Consider the following 23,630-nt stretch of genomic DNA (forward strand, 5'->3'; position numbering starts at 1 on the left):
TGAGACGGCGTTCAGGTTCCAGTTCTTCAAGTCTGTCCTGTTGGATAAAAACTGCCTTTCATTCTGAAGGTGCTGCTTCAAGCCGAGATTTGAGTTTCATTTTTCATCTCCGAGAAATGCTTGTATGTCTAGAAGGAGTTCAGATGGGTGGCAGACGCGTTGCCAGGGTAACAACAGGCGCTGGGATTCCGTCGGTGGAAAGTCGAAACCGACCCGAGTGCCCTGCGGTGTCCCTTCAGCGCCTCCTTGAACATTGGATGCTATACTCAGGAGAAGCTGGGGGTTTTAAGGATCTGTCCCGCCCCAGGGACCCCTTCTTGCTGAAGATCTTTGATTCGTCTCACGTCACATCACGCCTTAGTTTCTCTCGCCACAGTCTCAAGGCGTCGTTTTGTTTTGCCGATTACAAGGCTGGCGATGTGTTCGCTGCTGCTGATGGATGGTGCAAACACTCAGGTTTAAAGCTCTGGAATGAATGCACTGTGAAGATGGTGCGAAATACTCATCTGACTCCAAGTCCATACGCAATTACGCTTTGGTGCTGAAGATAAATACAAAAGTTTAAGATATAGAAAGCCACCAACTCTAGGTATTTGTGACTGCAATTACTTTAATACAATTGTTATTTTCCAGCATTGTCCCTCCGACGTCACACCTCTGCCTCCAAGTCAACAAGTCCTCCTTTCAATCTCTAAAACTGCCTTCCACTCTGTAGTACCTTTTGGACTTGACGAGGATAAACGTTTAATGTTGTCACGCCTCGAGGCGGGGCGGGGCCATTCCCTCACTTTCTCTCCCTGTCTGCACCTCTCAGAGCTCCTGCAATCGGCCTCATTCCCATCACCTGTGCTCCTGCCACCACCTGCACCTCATCAGCCCGGACACTACTTGAGCTCAGCTCAGTCACCGCACCTGTGCCAGGTTGTCAGTGATGCGTCCTACTTTCCGGCACTTGAACCAGACCTCCCGTGCACCGACCCTGCCTGTTTCCCAGACCCTGCCTCTTCGCCTGCCCCTTGTGTTTCGGCTGCCTGACCTGCCTGACCACCCGGTGTCTGACCCTCGCCTGCCACTTGGACCCTGCCTCTTCGCCTCTTGCTCTCGACAGGATAGATCAGAATCAGCCGAGCAGGAGACAAGCAGTGAAGAAATCACTTCCTTATCAAAAGCAGCTTCATGGGTAGCATGGGGAGTGCGGTTAGCAGGAGCTAACGTAGCATTGCTAGTTTCTCCCTTGTGCCAGTCTAAAGCCCGAATAAATACAGAAAGTTGCGTCAGGAATGGCAGCCGGAGTAAAGACTGAAGTAAAGGCCCGGGTTAACAACACAAATTACTGTGGGTCGAAGACAGAGACAAAGAAGAGGAGGAAGACGAGTGCATCAGCAGCAAGAGAAGAGGGAATGAAAGAGTTCAGGACTGAGAGAAGAGACTCTGAATGTTGGGACGATGACGGGGAAAGCTAGAGAGCCGGTGGACATGATGAAGAGGAGGAAGGTGGACGTGTGTCCAGGAGACCAGGAGGAAAGGAAGCAAGGCTAGAAGCTGAGGAGAAGTTCTTACGCTCCACAGGTAGGAGGTGAGTTAGAGGAGAAGGAGAAGTTCTTACGCTCCACAGGTAGGAGGTGAGTTAGAGGAGAAGGAGAAGTTCTTGCGCTCCACAGGTAGGCGGTGAGTTAGAGGAGAAGGAGAAGTTCTTACGCTCCACAGGTAGGAGGTGAGTTAGAGGAGAAGGAGAAGTTCTTACGCTCCACAGGTAGGAGGTGAGTTAGAGGAGAAGGAGAAGTTCTTACGCTCCACAGGTAGGAGGTGAGTTAGAGGAGAAGGAGAAGTTCTTACGCTCCACAGGTAGGAGGTGAGTTAGAGGAGAAGGAGAAGTTCTTACGCTCCACAGGTAGGAGGTGAGTTAGAGGAGAAGGAGAAGTTCTTACGCTCCACAGGTAGGAGGTGAGTTAGAGGAGAAGGAGAAGTTCTTACGCTCCACAGGTAGGAGGTGAGTTAGAGGAGAAGGAGAAGTTCTTACGCGCCACAGGTAGGAGGTGAGTTAGAGGAGAAGGAGAAGTTCTTACGCTCCACAGGTAGGAGGTGAGTTAGAGGAGAAGGAGAAGTTCTTACGCTCCACAGGTAGGAGGTGAGTTAGAGGAGAAGGAGAAGTTCTTACGCTCCACAGGTAGGAGGTGAGTTAGAGGAGAAGGAGAAGTTCTTACGCTCCACAGGTAGGAGGTGAGTTAGAGGAGAAGGAGAAGTTCTTACGCTCCACAGGTAGGAGGTGAGTTAGAGGAGGAGGAGAAGTTCTTACGCTCCACAGGTAGGAGGTGAGTTAGAGGAGAAGGAGAAGTTCTTACGCTCCACAGGTAGGAGGTGAATTAGAGGAGAAGGAGAAGTTCTTACGCTCCACAGGTAGGAGGTGAGTTAGAGGAGGAGGAGAAGTTCTTACGCTCCACAGGTAGGAGGTGAATTAGAGGAGAAGGAGAAGTTCTTACGCTCCACAGGTAGGAGGTGAGTTAGAGGAGAAGGAGAAGTTCTTACGCTCCACAGGTAGGAGGTGAGTTAGAGGAGAAGGAGAAGTTCTTACGCTCCACAGGTAGGAGGTGAGTTAGAGGAGGACCCAGGAGAAGAGACATGGACGTAGTGAGGGAGGACATGAGAGTGGCTGGTGTTGGGGAGGACGACGCAAAGGACAGGGTGAAGTGGAGAAGGTTGATTTGCTGTGGCGACCCCTCATTGGACATGAACGTACATTAGTAGTAGTAGTACAGTAGTATTTGTATCAGTCTGTCTCTTTGAACTGGCTGTGTACCACAGATGTACTCGATTGCATCTGAATCCTGTTCTGTTCAGAAGTATATCAAATATGTTTGTACTTTGTACACACACTGTCTATCTGTAAATAGCAGCAACGTGTTGTGTTGCAGGTTGCTGTGCTTCCTTTGGCCAAAAGCAGCACAGCAACCTGCAACACGATGCGTTGCTGTGAACGCTGCCTGCCTCCGCCTGCAGCACGGACCCCCTGCTGGCCAGTGAAGGCATCGTGGCCCTCTCTGATCTGCAGCCCGCGTAAACGTGACCCAGACGTTTTACTTCAGTCACATCCTCAACATAAATATTATACCCGACGAAGCGGCGTCCTCGTGAGACGGGCTCGGCTGGTAACAGTCACATGAGAGGCCTTCTCTGGCTGCCAGCCTAGTTGGGCAGCGGGGGGGCGGCTGAGCCTTCTCCAGGGAACAGGGCGTCCCCGGCGGCTGCAGCTGTTGGCTGAAGGCCTGTGCTTGTCTCAGCTTGCCCCCCCCCCCCCCCCCCCCCCTGAATGCATGCGGTATTTGTCTCATGCAACATTAATAAAGACTTTCTTCAAACTCATTTGTGCTTCCAAAAATACATTCCGTACATACCGTCAGCGTGAAACTTTGTGCCGCATCCTTGAAAAAGCTCCTGATACGCGATGAAGGTAGCCCACAACAGAGGTCACGCTGACCTTGTGGCCTTGGCCTTGGCTCAGAGGCTGCAGCTTGAGCTGGGAGGGGCTCTGAGAATCACCGTCCTCAGTCCCCTTCGTGAGCGCGAGCTCGCTGGAAGCTAAGCCTTCAGCACGGCCCATTTCTGTGCACGGCCATTTGAACAAAAGCACAGAGTCTGTCATGGAATGTTTCTCATGAATCTCATCAAACATCAACTTACTGAACATGGAAGGGAAAAGGGTGCCGATACACTGGATTGGATCAGGTGCAAAGGACGAACTGATTGATCAGCCTGTGCAGAAAGGTAGATAAGACAGTAGCAGTCAGTCAGAGTTCCAGGCGTAAGAAAGATAGAAAGAAGAAGAGTGGGAAATAATGTTAAGAGAATAAGTTTCTACGCATTCATTCCTTCATTCCAGGGAACAAAAGAAAGTCTTTGAATGTGAAATCTCACTGCACATTGTTCCGCTTGCTTGAAGCCTATAACCTCTCAAAGTAATAGTTATTCTAGTAGTAGTAGGAGTAGCAGTAGTAGTTCTCATAGTTACAGTACAAACACCTCCTTTAATTAGGCCCGAGCGCCTAATTATCCTCACCCCACGGGGAAGTTGAACGGAGCCCTCGTGTCTGTGGTTAGAATGAATGAAGTTAAATCACAAATAGGGTCAAATCCCATCTGAGCATGCAGAGTCGTAATTCAGTGAAGCAACAGACGCAAGAAGCCAAAGGAGTTCCCCTGAAGGAGGTCTGGGCTCCGCTGGGGGGCAGACATGCTGGCCCTACAGCCATTATCTTTAAACTGAATCGGCTCAGACGCCATATTGATGAACTGAGACTTGAGGTCCTTTTTAAATGGACTGCTAGCGCCTCCTGCTGCTCTGGAGGATGACGTCAGGACATCTCGGAGAGAATCCGGACACCGTACGTCACTCGGTTTGTTTTTTGTATTTCTGAAGGGTGTCGATGGAGGAATGAAGTGTTTTAGGAAACACATTGTTTATTTCATGTGTGGCAGGAAACTAGCTGCATGGATTACCTTCAAACAAACAGAAATCAAATCCCATGTATGTTAGCTGGTGTACTAAATCACAATGACAGAACTCTTATACATGTATTATATGTAATGCTACAAAAGGTTTCATGCAGTTCTGTGCCTTCCTCCACAAACAACGAGGATGCTCAGTCAATTTAGCCTTAACGTCTCAATAAAAGGGACGTTGTTTCAACCAAACATTTCGTTTTTTGGGGCTCAACTCTTTAATTCAAGCACTTTACTTCCACTTCTGACGGGTGATGTGGTAGAAGACACTGGTTGGGCGTCCACCTCGTGAGCAGTCAGGGGACGTCCTGGGCGAGAGGTCACCTGTGTGCGCAAAGGGATCCTTGACAGAGAAACAATTTAACCCCCCTCACGGAGTCCATTGAATTCTCGCCTCAGGACAGTTTCAGTGCAGAGCGATCGCATGAGCATCGGTTACCAGAGGAGCTGCAGCTTCATCGATGACAGAAACATGACCTGTCTCTGCTTGTTGCGTCGGGGACAACAGAACGTTTCTGGGACAGCTGCATGACCCAGGAACAGGTGACGTGTAGTGAAACCACGCCGTATGATTCCAGCCCGACCCTGCATGACCGGATGCAGCAGATCTCTGTGGACATTAGCGTGTTTCAGCCGTCCCGTCGATGTCCAGGGCCGTTATACCTTCCACCGTAGCAAATCAAAGGCTGATTCTAATGCCTCCGCTACCTGAGGGGCGGCGGCCCAGGGCCGTTTCAATGAAATGGAGATAAAGTTGAAAGAAGAACAATTTATTAGGAAGAACAAGACAATTAAATAAAGCATCAGTTTCACATGTTTCACTGCAACTGAAATCCTCCCAACACAGAGAACACTGGAGATCTTCGCAGTTCATCTTCGGCCTCTACTTGTTACTCTACTCTAGTTGTTCGTATGTCTTTGTGTGACTATAGAGCTACTCTGCTGAAGCCAGAGTCAATGTTCTGTTGTGTAAAGTGCTTCCCTTGTCACTGCCATGGCTCTCTGGAGTCCAGTTTCTGATCTGGGTTCACTATTGCCAGTCAAAGGTGCGCTTCACCAGCCTGAAGAAGGTGCGGTTGTGGTCCTGCAGGTAGGAGCGGAGCTGCTGGAGGACGGTGGTGTTGACAGCTGGGTGAGGACGTCCCTTCGATTGGTGCAGGCAGCGCTCGCGGCCATCACTGCGGATGCAGTAGAACCCCTTGGTTTGGTTGAAGTAGAAGTTGGAGCGAACTATCCTTGGGGGCAAGTTGAGGAAGCGCTCCACCTTCTGAAGCTCTGGCAAGGGGTTGCGAATGAGAGCGTCGCCATTTACAATGTGCAGCTGCTCCAAGGGAAAGTGGCGCAGCCAGTTGCGCATGTGGATGTCATACAGGCTCCTCTGAACGGCCTTGTACCTGACGTTCACGGCTCCATTGCGCACTAGGAGGTTCTCAATGGCTCGCACGGGCTTGTGGCTCTCCAGCCTGTTAAAGTAAACCTGGGTATAGTCTGAGATGACGCGCTCGACGGGGTCTCGCAGGATCAGTAGCAGCTTCATGGAACAGTTCAGGGCACAGATGCGCTCTGGTGCCAGGGCTGACGTGAAGTAGCCTGGCGTTTTCTCCACTGTGACCTGGTGAGGGTGCGAGTAGGGCATCAGCTGGCGGTACCACTCCAGACCCCTGGCATAGTTCTCATCCCAGTCGAAGAAGTGCACCTCAGTCGCAGCCACGGCAACCTCCGGGTGTATGTCTAGCATCTCCAGCAATGCTCTCGTGCCCCCCTTGCGTACACCAATAATGATACTGTGTGGGGGCCTTTTACTCGTCCCTGGGGGTGGAGGTGAGGGCAAATCTCCAGATATGTTGGCTGGTACTTGATCAAGGTCCATCGGATCAAGGGCTTTGCCAAAACTTGTCTGGAGGAGCGGAAATGGGGCAGCGTATGTCTGGAGAACTAGAAGAATGGCCGATGCCAGAAAGCAGGCCATTCTGGTCGGTGAAGAATTGAGACTGGACAGGAGACAGAAACGAGGAACGGAGAGCGGTTTAGCTTTGTAAACGACTCGTCATCCTGAGCTCAGCGGCGATGCGCATCTTTCTCTGCCACTGAATGTGACCTGGAGGGTGAGAATTCATCCACGGTCGATGGCACATCTGCAGGAAGTAGAAAGACATAATTAGGATTTGTTATTTCCTACAAGCTACATTCTGTAAGAACAAAGATTTAGTGCATTCAATTTGTGTCCAAATATTGCTGAAGATCCACTGAAAGACACAACATTTATTCATTCCTTTATTACAAAAACTATGAGTATGCCGTTGTTTTCTTGCCATCAACCGGCAGAGGACAAATAAATGACCTTCACTGAGTAAAGTTGCTGCATGTAAAAGAAACCCTGAGCTGATCAGAAGTATTATTTATACGTCAGTGGATTGATGTGAATGGGGGACATCCTGGGACGGGCTCACGTGGACAACATGAGATTCTGCATGAAGACATGCAGCACTCAGAGTCATTCCATGATTCCCTCACGATCATCTGAACACACCTTAACATCTGGAGCATCAGCAGTCGTGGACATTACTGTTCTGATATTCTGTTACTGTTAAAGCAGCACAAGTTTCACAATAATTATAAAACAAGTGACCTGGAAAAGACCTAACCCCTAACCCCAAACGCTAGCCCCTAACCCCAAACGCTAGCCCCTAACCCCCAACCCCAAACGCTAGCCCCTAACCCCTAACCCCGAACGCTAGCCCCTAATCCCAAACATTAACCCCTAACCCCGAACGCTAAAACCTAACCCCTAACCCCAAACACTAACCCTAACCCTACAACCTAACCCCTAACCCCTAACCCTAACCCTAAAACCTAACCCCTAATCCCAAACGCTAACCCCTAACCCTAACCCTAAAACCTAACCCCTAATCCCAAACGCTAGCCCCTAACCCCAAACGCTAACCCCTAACCCCGAACGCTAGCCCCTAATCCCAAACACTAACCCCTAACCCCAAACGCTAAAACCTAACCCCTAACCCCAAACACTAACCCTAACCCTACAACCTAACCCCTAATCCCAAACGCTAACCCCTAACCCTAAAATCTAACCCCTAATCGCAAACGCTAACCCCTAATCCCAAACGCTAACCCCTGACCCCGAACGCTAAAACCTAACCCCTAATCCCAAATGCTAACCCCTAACTCCAAACACTAACCCCTAACCCTAAAACCTAACCCCTAACCCCAAACGCTAACCCCTAACCCTAAAACCTAACCCCTAATCCCAAACGCTAACCCCTAACCCCGAACGCTAAAACCTAACCCCTAATCCCAAACGCTAACCCCTAACTCCAAACACTAAACCCTAACCCCAAACGCTAACACCTAACCTCTAACCCCTAGCCTCTAACCCTAAACGATACCCCGCTCAGGTCCTCTAGCCACTTTAACCATCTTCTATTGGAAATCCCCTGGATGATCATTGTGGTTGGAGACATGCATTAAACACTATTTTACAGTTGAGTTGTTTTTGTGACCAGTTGTTAATGTTCTGCTTCCAGATATGTGAGGTGTGTTGGACATATAGCAACCAATGCTAACAGCACGTCTATCGTGTCAACAGTGGCCTTTCTCACCTTAAAGTAACACCCCCACATGCGAGTGTTCCGAAACACGAGCAAACCTGCAAGCAATATTTAGCTTTGAGATACGAGCAACTTCCAGATGGTGGCGCTAGACGGTCGAGACAGCCTTGCTCCTTCAGTGGTTCTGGCTGTACCTGTGAGTATTCCTGATCAGCGAAGGGTCCAAAGAAAGCGAGTGGTGAGGAGAATAGACGATGATGATGATGGAGATGAAGCATGAAATGATCAATCAACGTGACCGTGGTGTCCGTAAGTAATGGGACACGCCAGTACGAGCGGAGTACATCGACGTGTACAATCCTCAACAGAAGGATGCCATCAAGAACACGAAGCCTTCCAGAGGCAGAACTACTATGTCTAAGTTTATGCACGAGTACCTGTAAGGTACAAGTACGGCATACATCATTTATTATATCATCGTGTGTATCTATATAACAATTATTAAACATGTTTTCATTGTTATCAGCGTTAATTTGAGTGTTTTTAGGCGTCGGAACGCATTCAATTGTTTTTAGTTATTTCATATTGGAAACATTGATTTGAGTTACGAGCTTGGTCCAGGACCGAGTTATACTCATATATGAAGGTATTAGTGTGACTGTCACGGACCAAGGCAGAAAAAAACCCAAACGCATGACAGGTCCCAAGGGGCAGGCAACGGGAAGGTCCAAAAAGGCAGGCAGGGGTCAGAAACCGGGAAATCCAAACAGACCAGCACACAGAACCCACGGGGCAGGCGAAGAGGCAGAGTCCAGGAATCAGGCAGGGTCGGTACACGGGAGGTCAGTCTGAAGTGCTGGAAAGTAGGACGCATCACTGTCCGGGCTGATTGCTGATGTGGTGCAGGTGATGACGGGAGCACAGGTGACGGGAATGAACTGATTACAGGAGCACCGGGAGGGGGGCAATGGTTGCCGTTCCGCTGAGACGCTCTCGAACTCGCACTCAGCAGCTAGCAGCCACGCTACCTGGGTGACTGCAGGTAAGCTACACAGAGAGCTGTGGCCCGACTGACACTGAGTACAAGGATAAAGCCTCTCTGTGTCGTTAAAAAGTATGTGCATGTGTACATTATACAAATTATAAGTACATTTCATTTTGTTTATTTTCATGAAAGCAGTCCAGTTGTAATTAGCTAAGTGAAGTATCTGACCAATGGGCAGCGTGCAGAAGCAGCAGTGCTTCCTGTTCTCCATCCTGTGAATGGATCCCTCTCAGCTCTGCTCCCCCCCCCCAACCTCTGCACCATCTTCCCGCGAGCCCGTTGCAGGTGTCTCATCAGATGAGAGTTGCAGATATCTCGCCCTCCAAGCTGACACCTGAGGAGAAGCTCTGCTGCTGTTGAAGCAAACATCTGGGCCGACGGGTCGGACGCTTCAGCAGGAACGGCCTCTGCAAGCCGCCGCCGCGGTAATGATCTCAGCCCCCCCTGGAGATTCAACATATAGTCTCTGTGTCTCTAATGGGACGCCAATCAGAAACATTTGTTTATTCCAGGCGAGTTAAAGCTAGTAATCACTGTTTGCGTACATGCACCACGCTGGAGATCAAAGAAGTACTAAGAGGATGTACTGCTGTCTGCAGCAGAGTATAAATGTGGATTCTAGAACCTTCTGGTGCTGATCCAGATCACCATGTGGACGGTGTAGATCCAGTTAGGAGGGGAATGAGCTGCTTGGGGGAGGTCTGCGCTCCCCGAGTGCTTCTCGAGTGTATATTGTTAAGCATTGATCATTTCCAGAGTACTGCATCACTATTAGCACAGAGCATGTAATAGGGGGAAACTAATTGCCCAACAAATTAAACTATTACAGTTGGAGTCCAATATGGAGAAATGAGTCATTCAGTGTCTGATTGCTTCTAAACAATGGAAAGCAGGAATGTTTGGCTCCGCCATGAGATAAGGTCAGCAATTGCTTGTCAGGGTCACAATAAAGTTTTATTGGAGGATGCACTCTGAGAATGCAAAATGATGCCTCTGTTTGGCTGTATTGTGCGATGGCTCTGGAAATCCCTCCTCATTATCCGTCCAAGCGGCGGACGGATAACACCGCCTCATCGGATAAAACCGCCTCATCGTTTACCCCACGATGCCCTGGCGACACTTCCGGGGTGTACCCCGCGATGCCCTGGCGACACTCCCGGGGTGTACCCCGCTATGCCCTGGCGACACTCCCGGGGTGTACCCCGCGATGCCCTGGCGAGACTCCCGGGGTGTACCCCGCTATGCCCCGGCGACACTCCCGGGGTGTACCCCGCGATGCCCTGGCGACACTCCCGGGGTGTACCCCGCGATGCCCTGGCGAGACTCCCGGGGTGTACCCCGCTATGCCCCGGCGACACTCCCGGGGTGTACCCCGCTCTCGGCTGCAGCAACACCAACGGTCCATGAACTCCTTCATTCCTTTGCTGTCCGGACATCGTGTTCATTTGCATCTCGGGTTGGCCACTGGAGACAGTCTAGTGCCAGCTGTGAACAGCTGGACTCAGATGTCCACCACCGAACCCTTGGGCACGGACACAGGTGGGCTACCTCCATCTGGACGTGACTCGACGCCTCGTCCTTACCCAGGCAGGTGCGAGACATTTTGTCAATTGTCTCCCTGCTTCAGCAATAGTTCCTGTTCTGGTCTCGGTTTGTCCTTTCTCTCTTTCTCTTTCACTCTCCCTGAAGCGTCTCCTCCTGGGACTCGGCACCTCCTGGCTACCATCTCCATCTCCTGGTCCTGGCTCCTCTCCTTTGCCAGATGATTCCACCCTGTTGGTGTTCGCCTTGCTGCCAGCGTCATCCACCAGGAAAGCTGCTCTCCGGTGTTCTTTCCTGTTACACGCTCAGACTCCTCCCCGGTTCTTGACACCTACACCAGCTTCAGTAATTACTCTGAAACGTCGACCCGACCTCAGTCGGTACTGAACTTAAACCATCCCATAACAATGTCCGGGTTGGAAGCGGGGCGAGGACTACGTTTTGGATGCTCAAGGACACGGTGAGGGAACTTTTTTACCTGCCGGTATAAAAGTCTGACCGTCCCAAATTAAACCTAAATCAGTGTCTCTAAAGATCACATTCCATAAGTAGACAAACCTCGAGCTTTGGAACACATGTCAAATGTTGCTTCTGGCGGGGGTGAAAGAACGTGATCCTGGTGGACTGACAACGCTTGACATTTTGTTCTCATGAGTATTCATCTGCTTCTAGAACAGGCATGGGCAAACCCAGGCCCGGGGGCCATATGCGGCCCGTTGGTCTTTTTAATCCGGCCCGCCAAACTTGTCAAAATTATATCATTAAACAAATACTCCATCCATCTGTTCTTGGTCCGGCCCCTCTGTCAAATTGACCCGCGAGTCAAAACGTTTGCCCACCCCTGTTCTAGAAAATGACTACCAGTGATGGGGGAGGAAGAGGGGGGAGCAGAGAAAGGAGGAAAATGGCTCCAGCTTCCTTACATGGTAAAGTTGAATTAACACCAGGAGAACTCTTGCGGTTTAAAATGATGTCACCGCTTACGTTACAGAAAAGCTCTTTACTCGACTTCGACAGCGATGAGAACGGAAATGAGCACAGACACCTGCGTGGAAGCAGCGCCCACGGCGCGCGGCGAGGTCGAGATCGCTCCAGTGCTACAGACACAATTAATCTGACAAATCCAACCAGGCAATATGAAGTAAATAAGGACGCATGACACACGATCGCCAACGATGAGGGCTGGACCTGACGCGAGGCTGAGAGTGAGGAAGGGAGGAAGACTGCAGTTCATCACACCTGCTGATGATGGCGCTGTCCGGCTTCATGAGCCTCTTGATCAAATGGTGGTGCAAGAAACGTGTTCACCAGAAGGCGTCGATCTCCTCCAACAAGACCTGCCTCAACCTGTTACTGACCTTTGGCAGAGGTCACACTGTAAAAGGGAACTTTCATAAATCAAGGGCAAATGCGCTTTTTTTTCTGACGGAATTATTTTTTTCTAACATAATTTTTTTCTGGCAGAATGTATTTTATCTAACAGATCAAAAGAAAATTCTCACAGAATCTTTTTTTTCTGACAGAATTGGTTTTGTTTTCTGATAAAAAAATATTTTTTCTGACCAGGCAGATTTTATTGGAGTGAATTCCACTAGTTAAGAGCTGTTCAGCAAATCAATGCTTGAAACTGAAATGATCTGGATTTCAGAACCGTTTGAGAAACACTGACTGCCTTTCAAAAGGCATTCTTATTGCTCCATTAAACACACGACGACGACGACGTGTACCGTTTGATCCAGGACCTGATCTGATCACCTTTAATCAATGGGCGGGTCATCATACTTCACACTTGTGTTGTCCGATGATCGCCATTGCTGACCTTATCTCATGGCGGAGCCAAACATTCCTGCCTGGAGCGGCGATTTGGACGAGGAGGAGCGTCCTCACCACGCAGCACGGAGGTTGGACACAATGATAGCAGTCAAACGTGTAGCACGCGCACGCACACACACACACACAGATGGTGATATTAACCGACAGGAAGCACAGCCGAACGGCACCCGAGTCCGTTCTATTCATTTATGACTCATCACATTTTGCTGCATCTTGACTTCTTTCATGCTTCCGCCGTCTGACTTCTTCTTCTTTTGTAAATAGTGGTGAACAGGCTGGAGGAGTATTACTGCTACCTTGTGGAAGTTTCAGAGTCCGTTTCAGACTCCAAAAGGAAGAGCAAGAAGAAGAGGACAGAAACAAGCTCAACTCAAGCCACAGAACATCTTGTTTGGGTTCTTAAAGGAGAACCTGAGGATGATGTTGGACCTTTTTACAGCAGAAAACAGAATTTATGCTTTTCTCAGTCATGTGATGAAAAAGAAACACTCTGGAGACCAAAGAGAACACGACATGTGAACCGACAAACCAGGAGTCAGACTTAAAAGATGGTTCTCCAGCATGTGACTCGTGCACCAAGTCCGCTCTGCATGACGTGGAGACAAGCTAGAGAACGAGGCTTCAAGACAGAGACCAAGAACCCTGGATTAAAGACAAGAACCCTGGATTAAAAAACAAGAACCCTGGATTAAAAAACAAGAACCGTGTATTTAAAGACAAGAACCCTGCCCGAGCCTCCTCGTCAGGCTGCTCTCAGCGCTGAGAGGAATGGAGATACTCCGCGCTCTGAGGGAGCTTCTCACCCGATCTCTGAGGGAGATTCCAGCCCCCCTACGGAGGAAGCTCATTTCAGCCGCTTGTACCCGCAACCTTGTTCTTTGGAACGGAGATCGACCGGCAGGTGAGGGTAGGAACAGAGATCGACCGGCAGGTGAGGGTAGGAACGGAGATCGACCGGCAGGTGAAGGTAGGAACGGAGATCGACCGGCAGGTGAGGGTAGGAACGGAGATCGACCGGCAGGTGAAGGTAGGAACGGAGATCGACCGGCAGGTGAGAGTAGGAACGGAGATCGACCGACAGGTGAGGGTAGGAACGGAGATCGACCGACAGGTGAGGGTAGGAACGGAGATCGACCGGCAGGTGAGGGTAGGAACGGAGATCGGCCGGCAGGTGAAGGTAGGAACGGAGACCGACCGGCAGGTGAGGGTAGGAACGGAGATCGACCGGCAGGTGAGGGTAGGAACGGAGATCGACCGACAGGTGAGGGTAGGAACGGAGATCGACCGGCAGGTGAGGGTAGGAACGGAGATCGGCCGGCAGGTGAGGATAGGAACGGAGATCGACCTGCAGGTGAGGGTAGGAACGGAGATCGACCGGCAGGTGAGGGTAGGAACGGAGATCGGCCGGCAGGTGAGGATAGGAACGGAGATCGACCTGCAGGTGAGGGTAGGAACGGAGATCGACCGGCAGGTGAAGGTAGAACGGAGATCGACCGGCAGGTGAGGGTAGGAACGGAGATCGACCGGCAGGTGAGGGTAGGAACGGAGATCGACCGGCAGGTGAGGGTAGGAACGGAGATCGACCGGCAGGTGAGGGTAGGAACGGAGATCGACCGGCAGGTGAGAGTAGGAACGGAGATCGACCGACAGGTGAGGGTAGGAACGGAGATCGACCGGCAGGTGAGGGTAGGAACGGAGATCGGCCGGCAGGTGAAGGTAGGAACGGAGATCGACCGGCAGGTGAGAGTAGGAACGGAGATCGACCGACAGGTGAGGGTAGGAACGGAGATCGACCGGCAGGTGAGGGTAGGAACGGAGATCGGCCGGCAGGTGAGGGTAGGAACGGAGATCGGCCGGCAGGTGAGGGTAGGAACGGAGATCGGCCGGCAGGTGAGGGGAGGAACGGAGACCGACCGGCAGGTGAGGGTAGGAACGGAGACCGACCGGCAGGTGAGGGTAGGAACGGAGATCGACCGGCAGGTGAGGGTAGGAACGGAGATCGACCGGCAGGTGAGGGTAGGAACGGAGATCGGCCGGCAGGTGAGGATAGGAACGGAGATCGACCTGCAGGTGAGGGTAGGAACGGAGATCGGCCGGCAGGTGAGGGCAGGAACGGAGATCGGCCGGTAAATGGAGAGCTTTGCCTTTCTGCTCAGCGTTCTCGTCACAATGACGGATCTGCACTCATGTGCACATGCTGGCACATCTTGTGCACATTTGCCCCGTCTGATGTCAGAAGAGGCACGCTTTCTTCCAGACGTCAGACAGACCTACCGAACTACGAAGGATTGACTGGATGGTTTGTTTTGCTGTTTTGGGTTGATCAGGACCCAAAATCACCAGAATAGTTTAGAAACGTGGGGAAAGTGAGTTTTTCAGAATATGGGACCTTTAATTAATCCCCGTCCTGTGGAACAATATCCCGGCATGAAACTGGTCCATGACCCGAAAACGTTTGGGGACCCCTGATCTAAATACTGCGAGACATCCCGTGTTTAACAAAGACAACGTATTCCTCTCACACACCTTCTTTCATTGTGTTCTTTTCTTTCTGTTCATGGGGAGACGAAAACCTACTTCATTGTCCACTCATACTGCAAACCCCAAATATGGAAGCGTTGTACCGTGTCTATTTTTTATAGCAATGGAATGGACAATTATGGTTAAGGGGAGAACAACAAGCACAAATAAATCCACTGCACGTTCTCCTCAGAACTCTGTCTGTCTATCCGTCTCGTTGGTTCCATGTTTCACCGCCCTCGACAGAATAGAACCTCGTAGAACATGATCGGCTAGTCTGCTGAGTGGTCCGGTGAAGGTCACATAAAAAAAAAGAAATGGAACCATCAACCATGAAACTGACTTGAGATTCTGAACATAAACAGACGTATAAAGTCTGGATGTCTCGGTTTCCGGCTCACAGATGGACTAAATGTGGGGTGACCCTGGAACGCCCCGACGGCCATCCATTAATTTTTCCTTCCCACCAGGAAACATTCATGCGTTCACTCTGGTCTGTCATTTAAAGAGTCCTTTTTTTGTCCCTCACTCATTAGATCAAGGAAGAGTTCTGTCGTATTACGACAGTTTCCTTAGAGGAGACGTTCATGATGAAGCTTGATGGGTTCACACCACTTCCCTCTGCTCTCCTTTACTCTTCAGGATAAACTGGAACGTCATCTTAAATAATATATCCAAGTTAATTATGTGTATGTGTTTCTTTCTTTTTAAACACGTAGGAATGTGAGGACCACACAGACAAAACGATGACCGTGGTTGTGAAGCACAACATCATGGCGGAGGAGGATCCAGATGTGTCTAAACACAGCGATGGAAGGATGTGGAAGTCGAGCAAAGGCGTGTGTTCTGCTGATAGGACTGATACACGCCCTCAATCTGGAATATCCAAAGCAGCTGAAGAACACGTTTGAGACCTTTCAAAAACTGTTTTTGGAGCTTGATGGGGCGAAACTACGAAAGAAGGTCCACAGCCTCAAAAATAAGCTCATGCAATAGACCCCCCCCCCCCCCCCCCGTGCCGTGTTCCAACATAATCTTTTGTCCGGTAAGATCGTATTGTTCCCGTCACCCTTAGTCTGTTTTTTGCTGTTGGTGTTCACGTGTTCTCTCCTTATGTACATGTACACGTACAGGAACAATGTTGTAGCATTTGCGTGTGCGCTTTTGAATTTTAGAGTACAATAAGTGGCCTCTGAAAGTTTTCTCTGCATTAATCTATTATCCAGAAACAGTATTTGAAGCTCTAAGCTTAGCAAACAGGTTCATTCCTGGAAATGTGTGATGTTTTATTCACTTTATTCTGGGGTTTTTTGATAATTGTTTGGATTAAAAACATTGAGATTATGTTCATCTAAAAGTCTTTTTTGGGTGGGGTGGTGGGAATCTTACCTTCTCTGAAATAGTAATTGCTACTCAATTATATCAATTAATTTAGAATAGTAATTATTTGGGGTACATTTTAGCTTATCTGAATAAGGATTAGGTACTACCACAAATTAATTATTTTTGAATAGTTATAATCAGGTATTAGATACTTAGCAATCAAGAGTTAATTGTACCCAATTTTATTTTAGTATTTCATTGCAAAATTGCAAATTGTTACCTCACATCTATTGGGTAAATACGATAGGTTGCCTTTTACAGTGTAGTCTGTGTTGGTTATAGAGGACAGCAGTTCGGACTGAATGTCAGACTAATACTATTTATTCCAGAATAAAGCCCCCGTAGTCAGTCCGCCAGGCGGCCCAGGAGGACCGGAGGGTCGGTACACAGAATCATCTCACCTCGTATGGGTCGGCGAGGATCACTGCGCGTCTCGTGGCTTTTGCGTCGGTCTCAGACGTGAGGAGGGAGGATGAAAATGAAGATGAAGATGCTGAACCACGGCGCGCACGGACGGAAGGTGTCCGTCTCTGCTCTCGTCCATTTCTCATCCCCAATCCATTTGAAAGCGGAGCCCAGGGACGGGAGCGGAGTCCTCGCGCAGTCCAAGAGTCGCGCTCGACTCCGTCTGGAGAGGAGCGGGGAGGAGCCGGGGCCGTCCGGCACGCTCTCCACGCCGACGCACGGCCAGCGCGCGATGCTTCTGCGCCCTGTATCCGTGCCGGATGGCGCGCCTCGGCGTCACCTGTCCATCAACCAGGAGACCACTGTTAACATGCAAAAACTAAATCCACTGGATGGGACGCCAAGAGCGCGTCTGTGTCTGCCGGACAATCACGCAGTCACATCGGTCTTCAGTGTAGCAGCCGTCCAGCATACGGGAAATAACCCCCCATACTGAAATAGGGCTAACCCCCCATGATAAAATAGATCCGCACTATAATAAGGGTAGGATAACCCCCCATAATAAAATAGATCTGCACTGTAATAAGGGTAGGATAACCCCCCATAATAAAATAGATCCGCACTATAATAAGGGTAGGATAACCCCCCATAATAAAATAGATCCGCACTATAATAAGGGTAGGATAACCCCCCATAATGAAATAGATCCGCACTATAATAAGGGTAGGATAACCCCCCATAATAAAATAGATCTGCACTATAATAAGGGTAGGATAACCCCCCATAATAAAATAGATCCGCACTATAATAGTGGTAGGATAACCCCCCATGATAAAATAGATCCAGACTATAATAAGGGTAGGATAACCCCCCATAATAAAATAGATCCAGACTATAATAAGGGTAGGATAACCCCCCATAATAAAATAGATCCGCACTATAATAAGGGTAGGATAACCCCCCATAATGAAATAGATCTGCACTATAATAAGGGTAGGATAACCCCCCATAATAAAATAGATCCACACTATAATAAGGGTAGGATAACCCCCCATAATAAAATAGATCCGCACTATAATAAGGGTAGGATAACCCCCCATAATGAAATAGATCTGCACTATAATAAGGGTAGGATAACCCCCCATAATAAAATAGATCCACACTATAATAAGGGTAGGATAACCCCCCATAATAAAATAGATCCGCACTAAAATAAGAGTAGGCTAACCCCCCATAATAAAATAGATCCGCACTATAATAAGGGTAGGATAACCCCCCATAATAAAATAGATCCGCACTATAATAAGGGTAGGATAACCCCCCATAATAAAATAGATCCGCACTATAATAAGGGTAGGATAACCCCCCATAATAAAATAGATCCACACTATAATAAGGGTAGGCTAACCCCCATAATAAAATAGATCCGCACTATAATAAGGGTAGGATAACCCCCCCATAATAAAATAGATCTGCACTATAATAAGGGTAGGCTAACCCCCCATAATAAAATAGATCCGCACTATAATAAGAGTAGGCTAACCCCCCATAATAAAATAGATCCACACTATAATAAGGGTAGGCTAACCCCCATAATAAAATAGATCCGCACTAAAATAAGAGTAGGATAACCCCCCATAATAAAATAGATCAGCACTATAATAAGAGTAGGATAACCCCCCATAATAAAATAGATCTGCACTATAATAAGGGTAGGATAACCCCCCATAATAAAATAGATCCGCACTATAATAAGGGTAGGCTAACCCCCATAATAAAATAGATCCGCACTAAAATAAGAGTAGGATAACCCCCCATAATAAAATAGATCCGCACTATAATAAGGGTAGGCTAACCCCCATAATAAAATAGATCCGCACTAAAATAAGAGTAGGATAACCCCCCATAATAAAATAGATCTGCACTATAATAAGGGTAGGATAACCCCCCATAATAAAATAGATCCGCACTATAATAAGAGTAGAATAACCCCCCATAATAAAATAGATCCGCACTATAATAAGAGTAGGATAACCCCCCATAATAAAATAGATCCGCACTATAATAAGGGTAGGCTAACCCCCCATAATAAAATAGATCCAGACCATAATAAGGGTAGGCTAACCCCCCATAATAAAATAGATCCGCACTATAATAAGGGTAGGCTAACCCCCCATAATAAAATAGATCTGCACTATAATAAGGGTAAGATAACCCCCCATAATAAAATAGATCCGCACTATAATAAGGGTAGGCTAACCCCCATAATAAAATAGATCCGCACTATAATAAGGGTAGGATAACCCCCCCATAATAAAATAGATCTGCACTATAATAAGGGTAGGCTAACCCCCCATAATAAAATAGATCCGCACTATAATAAGAGTAGGCTAACCCCCCATAATAAAATAGATCCGTACTATAATAAGGGTAGGATAACCCCCCATAATAAAATAGATCTGCACTATAATAAGGGTAGGATAACCCCCCATAATAAAATAGATCCGCACTATAATAAGGGTAGGCTAACCCCCATAATAAAATAGATCCGCACTAAAATAAGAGTAGGATAACCCCCCATAATAAAATAGATCCGCACTATAATAAGGGTAGGCTAACCCCCATAATAAAATAGATCCGCACTAAAATAAGAGTAGGATAACCCCCCATAATAAAATAGATCTGCACTATAATAAGGGTAGGATAACCCCCCATAATAAAATAGATCCGCACTATAATAAGAGTAGAATAACCCCCCATAATAAAATAGATCCGCACTATAATAAGAGTAGGATAACCCCCCATAATAAAATAGATCCGCACTATAATAAGGGTAGGCTAACCCCCATAATAAAATAGATCCAGACCATAATAAGGGTAGGATAACCCCCCATAATAAAATAGATCCGCACTATAATAAGAGTAGGATAACCTTCCAAACAACAACAAAAGACTAAAGTCCCGTAAATTCCGGACTATAGAGCGCACCTGAATATAAGCCTCTCCCAGTACATTTGTAGAGGAAAAAACATTTTATACATACATAAGCCGCACTGGTATATAAGCCGCAGGTGTTTACCGGTATATTGAATAAATGATCTTTACGAAGGCTTTATCGAAACACGGCTTGTAACAAAAATAAAACAATTATGGTAAACAGTAAAAAAAAAAAGGTTTATTGACTAACATCAAATCAAGTGCCAAAAAAAACTTGCTAAGGGTACGATTCATAGTGAATAAAGCCAAAAAATTTAAGGACACGAGAAAAACTACATTTGGAGTGCATCGCCTCTGTCTTACAGTCTGTTTAAGTCGATTTAACCTGAACTGTAAACTAAAAAGTTACGTTGTTTCACTTGACCCGTTCGGCAATTTTATTGGTTTAGTGAAAACGGGAAAAATCCAATAAGCCGCACCGGTATATAAGCCGCAAGGTTCATAGCATGGGAAAAAAGTCGTGGCTTATAGTCCGGAATTTACGGTATTATAACGCATATTTAGTCAATAAAATGTACACACAGCGGTACATATTTCACCACTTTTTTTGGTAACTGAGCTTCCTCTGCAGAGCAGCTTGGAGTACTCGCTGTACTTCCTCTACCGGAGATGCACCGCATAGCGTTACTACGTACAGTTAATCCTGAATTTGCTCTGGTGAGCTTTCACACTGCTCACAGAATGGAGCAGGGTTCTCTTGCAAGGGAACCGAGACCCACGTTTTCAGGCTGAGCTTTTTTTTTTGTACTAAAATTTTATTACGATTTTTGACAGCAACATATTGCTGATACATATTGATACCAATATTATCATCCACATAATACATAATAACATAATACTAAGACATCATAAACACATTAAGATTTTTAGGTCCAGTTTTCCTATACGATGGGAAAAAAATCTTAATTACAGTAGTGGCACAACCAGAAATACACGATCCCATTATCCTTTTGATAAGTTTATACATTAAAAAGCCTTCTGCTGGACGCCATCATTTTATGAAGATGCGTAATTGGCGTTGTAACGAACAGGCTGCTTGTTCCGGTCCACTTACGTGCTCTTGTGTCCAGGGCGAACAGACGCCGCTAGAAAGAGTTCCGGGCCAAACCAAGGGGGAAACTAGATGGGGGTGGATTGGTGGTAATGGGATTGCCCAATTTAGACCAGGTGCATAAATGGTGGCAGACTCCCGGCGCGTCGGGACTGCCGGAGGAGCGAGGACCCAGCGTCTGCTGCGAATGCGCCTGTTTGGGCGCTGGGGATGTGGTGAGGTCACGTATTTGCACGAAATAAAGAATGACGTGGACCCCTTGAGGACTTGCTCTGCTCTCTGGTTTTCTACTCGCCACCCTCCGCTCGTGCCGTCTTGCTAACAATTGGTGTCAGAAGTGGGATGGCGAGGGTATGAGAGCACGATGAACACGAGAGGCGGCAAGAAGATGGAGGGGCCCGAGGATGCGCTTGCTTTGACGTCTGGCCCGGGGGCGGAGAGGAGCGGCCCCGACAGTAAATTGGAGGAGCTGACAGCGCTGGTTAAAACACAGATTGAAAGCCAGAATGCGGGAGTCAAAAGAATGGACAAGGTGGTGTCTCTGCAGGAGCGGCGGTGGGAGGCGTTGAAGGACGATTTCCAGCAGATCCAGCAGCAGGTTCGGCGGTCAGGGCGCGCCGAGAGAAGGGTGCGCAGGGATGAAGATGAGGATGATGGGGCGGCAGAGGAGCCTAGCGGCAGTGGGGGCTATGGCGGCCGACGGCAAAGGGAGCCCAAACTGCCGGTGCTGATGCCAGAGGATGATATTGAACATTTCCTCATCACGTTTGAACGGATGGCCCGAGTGTGTCGCTGGCCAGAAGGAGAGTGGGCAGTCCGCCTGGTGCCCTTGCTGACTGGGAAGGCACGTAGCGCCTTTGTAGGGATGGACAGGCAGGACTCAGAGGATCATGACAAGGTGAAAGACGCTATCCTGGCCAAGTATGAAATAACAGCCGAGACCTATCGGAGACGCTTCAGGTCGCTGACAATTGAGCCGGATGAGACTCCACGGGAGCTGTATGTGCGGTTGAAGGACTTGTTAGCCCGGTGGCTCCAGCCGGTAGGGGCGAGAGTGGGGGTCATGATGGAGAAGCTCGTTATGGAGCAGTTTCTCCGCATGGTGAACCCCGAGCTCGAAGTATGGATCCGGGAGCGGGATCCGGCCACCGCGGATGGAGCAGCGCGTCTGGCTTTTCTGTCAGCATAACATCCATGAAATTGTGATGCATTTCAGAGCTGCTGTGAAAAGTATGGTTCAAAGGTCGGTTGCAGGTCGTCCTTGCAGCCCTGGTGGAGTAATACCCAGAACAGCCACCGTCACATCCCTCGGTATTTCCAATTGAAAAATCTGGTTTATAGCAGTATACACCTCATCCCCAAAATTTTGTATTTTAGGACATACCAGAATATATTTGTGTGATTAGGCACAGGCGGACTTTTTTGATCCTCTCCAGAGTCCGGATGCGCTTTCACACCAGCCCAAACAGAGCGGATTATCCGAGAAAAGGAACTCTGGTCCGTTTAAAGGGGACCTAACAGTGGCAGTGTGAAAGCACCCTTAAATGCAGCTTGTACGTGGCGGAGGGTTTGGCCTGGCCACAGTTAGCCAGGACACTGAAGTCAGTGACAGTGGGGACCCGGGATCTAGCAGCAGCATGGCAGGTAGCATCCCTGACTACAGAGTGCGTGTGTCGATAAAATCAATACGGGTTGTTCAGAAAAGCGCGCAAAATAAAACAAATTTCAGGAGAGAGCCCAGGCTGAAAGTTAAAAAAGATGCTATTGAAGGAGATGGAGGAACGTGGAACAGGAACCATGGGGACAGGGTGCAGGACTGGGTTGTGTCCCGGTTCTTTGTTCTCCGTTGTGGGTGTGTGGTCAATAAGGAGGATTTGGGTCAAAATTAAAACATTTATATAATTAACAGATCAGTGCAGTTAGTTCAGATATCAGCGCTGGATTCCAACACAGCTCTCGTGCCCGCGCTTCGTTGGAATTAAGATGCTTCCTGCTTCGTCCCCAAGTCAGCCGTCCCCTGAAGGCGGGACTTTGCCCCAGCCAATCTAAGCCCATGTTTATCTGTGTTGTGTGTGACGTCACCAAATGAGACGTTCAAGTGAGTCAGTCAAACCTATACTAAATTAAATGCTGCGCGTTCCTAGTGGTGTCGGCGTGTAATCACGTTGTGGAATCCCATCTAATATGGTAATTCCCCACAACTGGCAACAGGTGTCTGCATAGAATGACTTTGACATGTCATCTTGATACTCCAACTCCAGTAGGAAACAATCAGCCGATTCTACTGTAGTTATGTCAGTAGCTTTCTGAATGAGGTATCTGTCTTCTTTAGCAATTTGCTAATCTTCGTTATTACTGCTGTTCTGTTCATATACAGTAGTCCCTCATTTTCCGCGGGGGTTACGTTCCAAAAACAACCCGCAATAAGTGAAATCCGCAATGTAGTAATTTTTATTTTTTTACAATTATTATCCATGTACATAAATGTTTTAAGGCTGTAAAACCCCTCACCACACACTTTATACACGTTTAACAGGCAGGCATTAATCTAAATAGATTGTTTCAGTATTATAGAATGAAACCAAAGATCAGAACCTTTTCAGAACTAAACATTTGTTTGAGAAATATAAATATATAGTACGTACAGTAAACGTTTTCCTGTTAATAATGTTAAGGCGTGCAGGTCGAGGAAAGAGCCGCTTGGAGTGCAGAAGAACAAATATTCTACTCGTGCTGTCTTTAGCCTCTCATGCTGCTTTATTGGATAGCTTAGCACAGCGGAACGGCAGCG

General features: G+C 48.2%; 1 protein-coding gene across 1 annotated transcript; it reads right to left on the reverse strand.

Annotated features, from left to right (window-relative positions):
* Positions 1 to 5,527: 5,527 nt before the first annotated feature.
* Positions 5,528 to 6,466, reverse strand: hs3st1l1 (heparan sulfate (glucosamine) 3-O-sulfotransferase 1-like1). Its single transcript, XM_068741413.1, has one exon. It carries the CDS (start codon positions 6,464 to 6,466, stop codon positions 5,528 to 5,530), a length of 939 nt encoding a protein of 312 aa, XP_068597514.1.
* Between the last annotated feature and the right edge of the window lie 17,164 nt (positions 6,467 to 23,630).

Source organism: Brachionichthys hirsutus, chromosome 7, assembly GCF_040956055.1.
Source record: "Brachionichthys hirsutus isolate HB-005 chromosome 7, CSIRO-AGI_Bhir_v1, whole genome shotgun sequence".
In the NCBI taxonomy this organism is placed as follows: domain Eukaryota; kingdom Metazoa; phylum Chordata; class Actinopteri; order Lophiiformes; family Brachionichthyidae; genus Brachionichthys; species Brachionichthys hirsutus.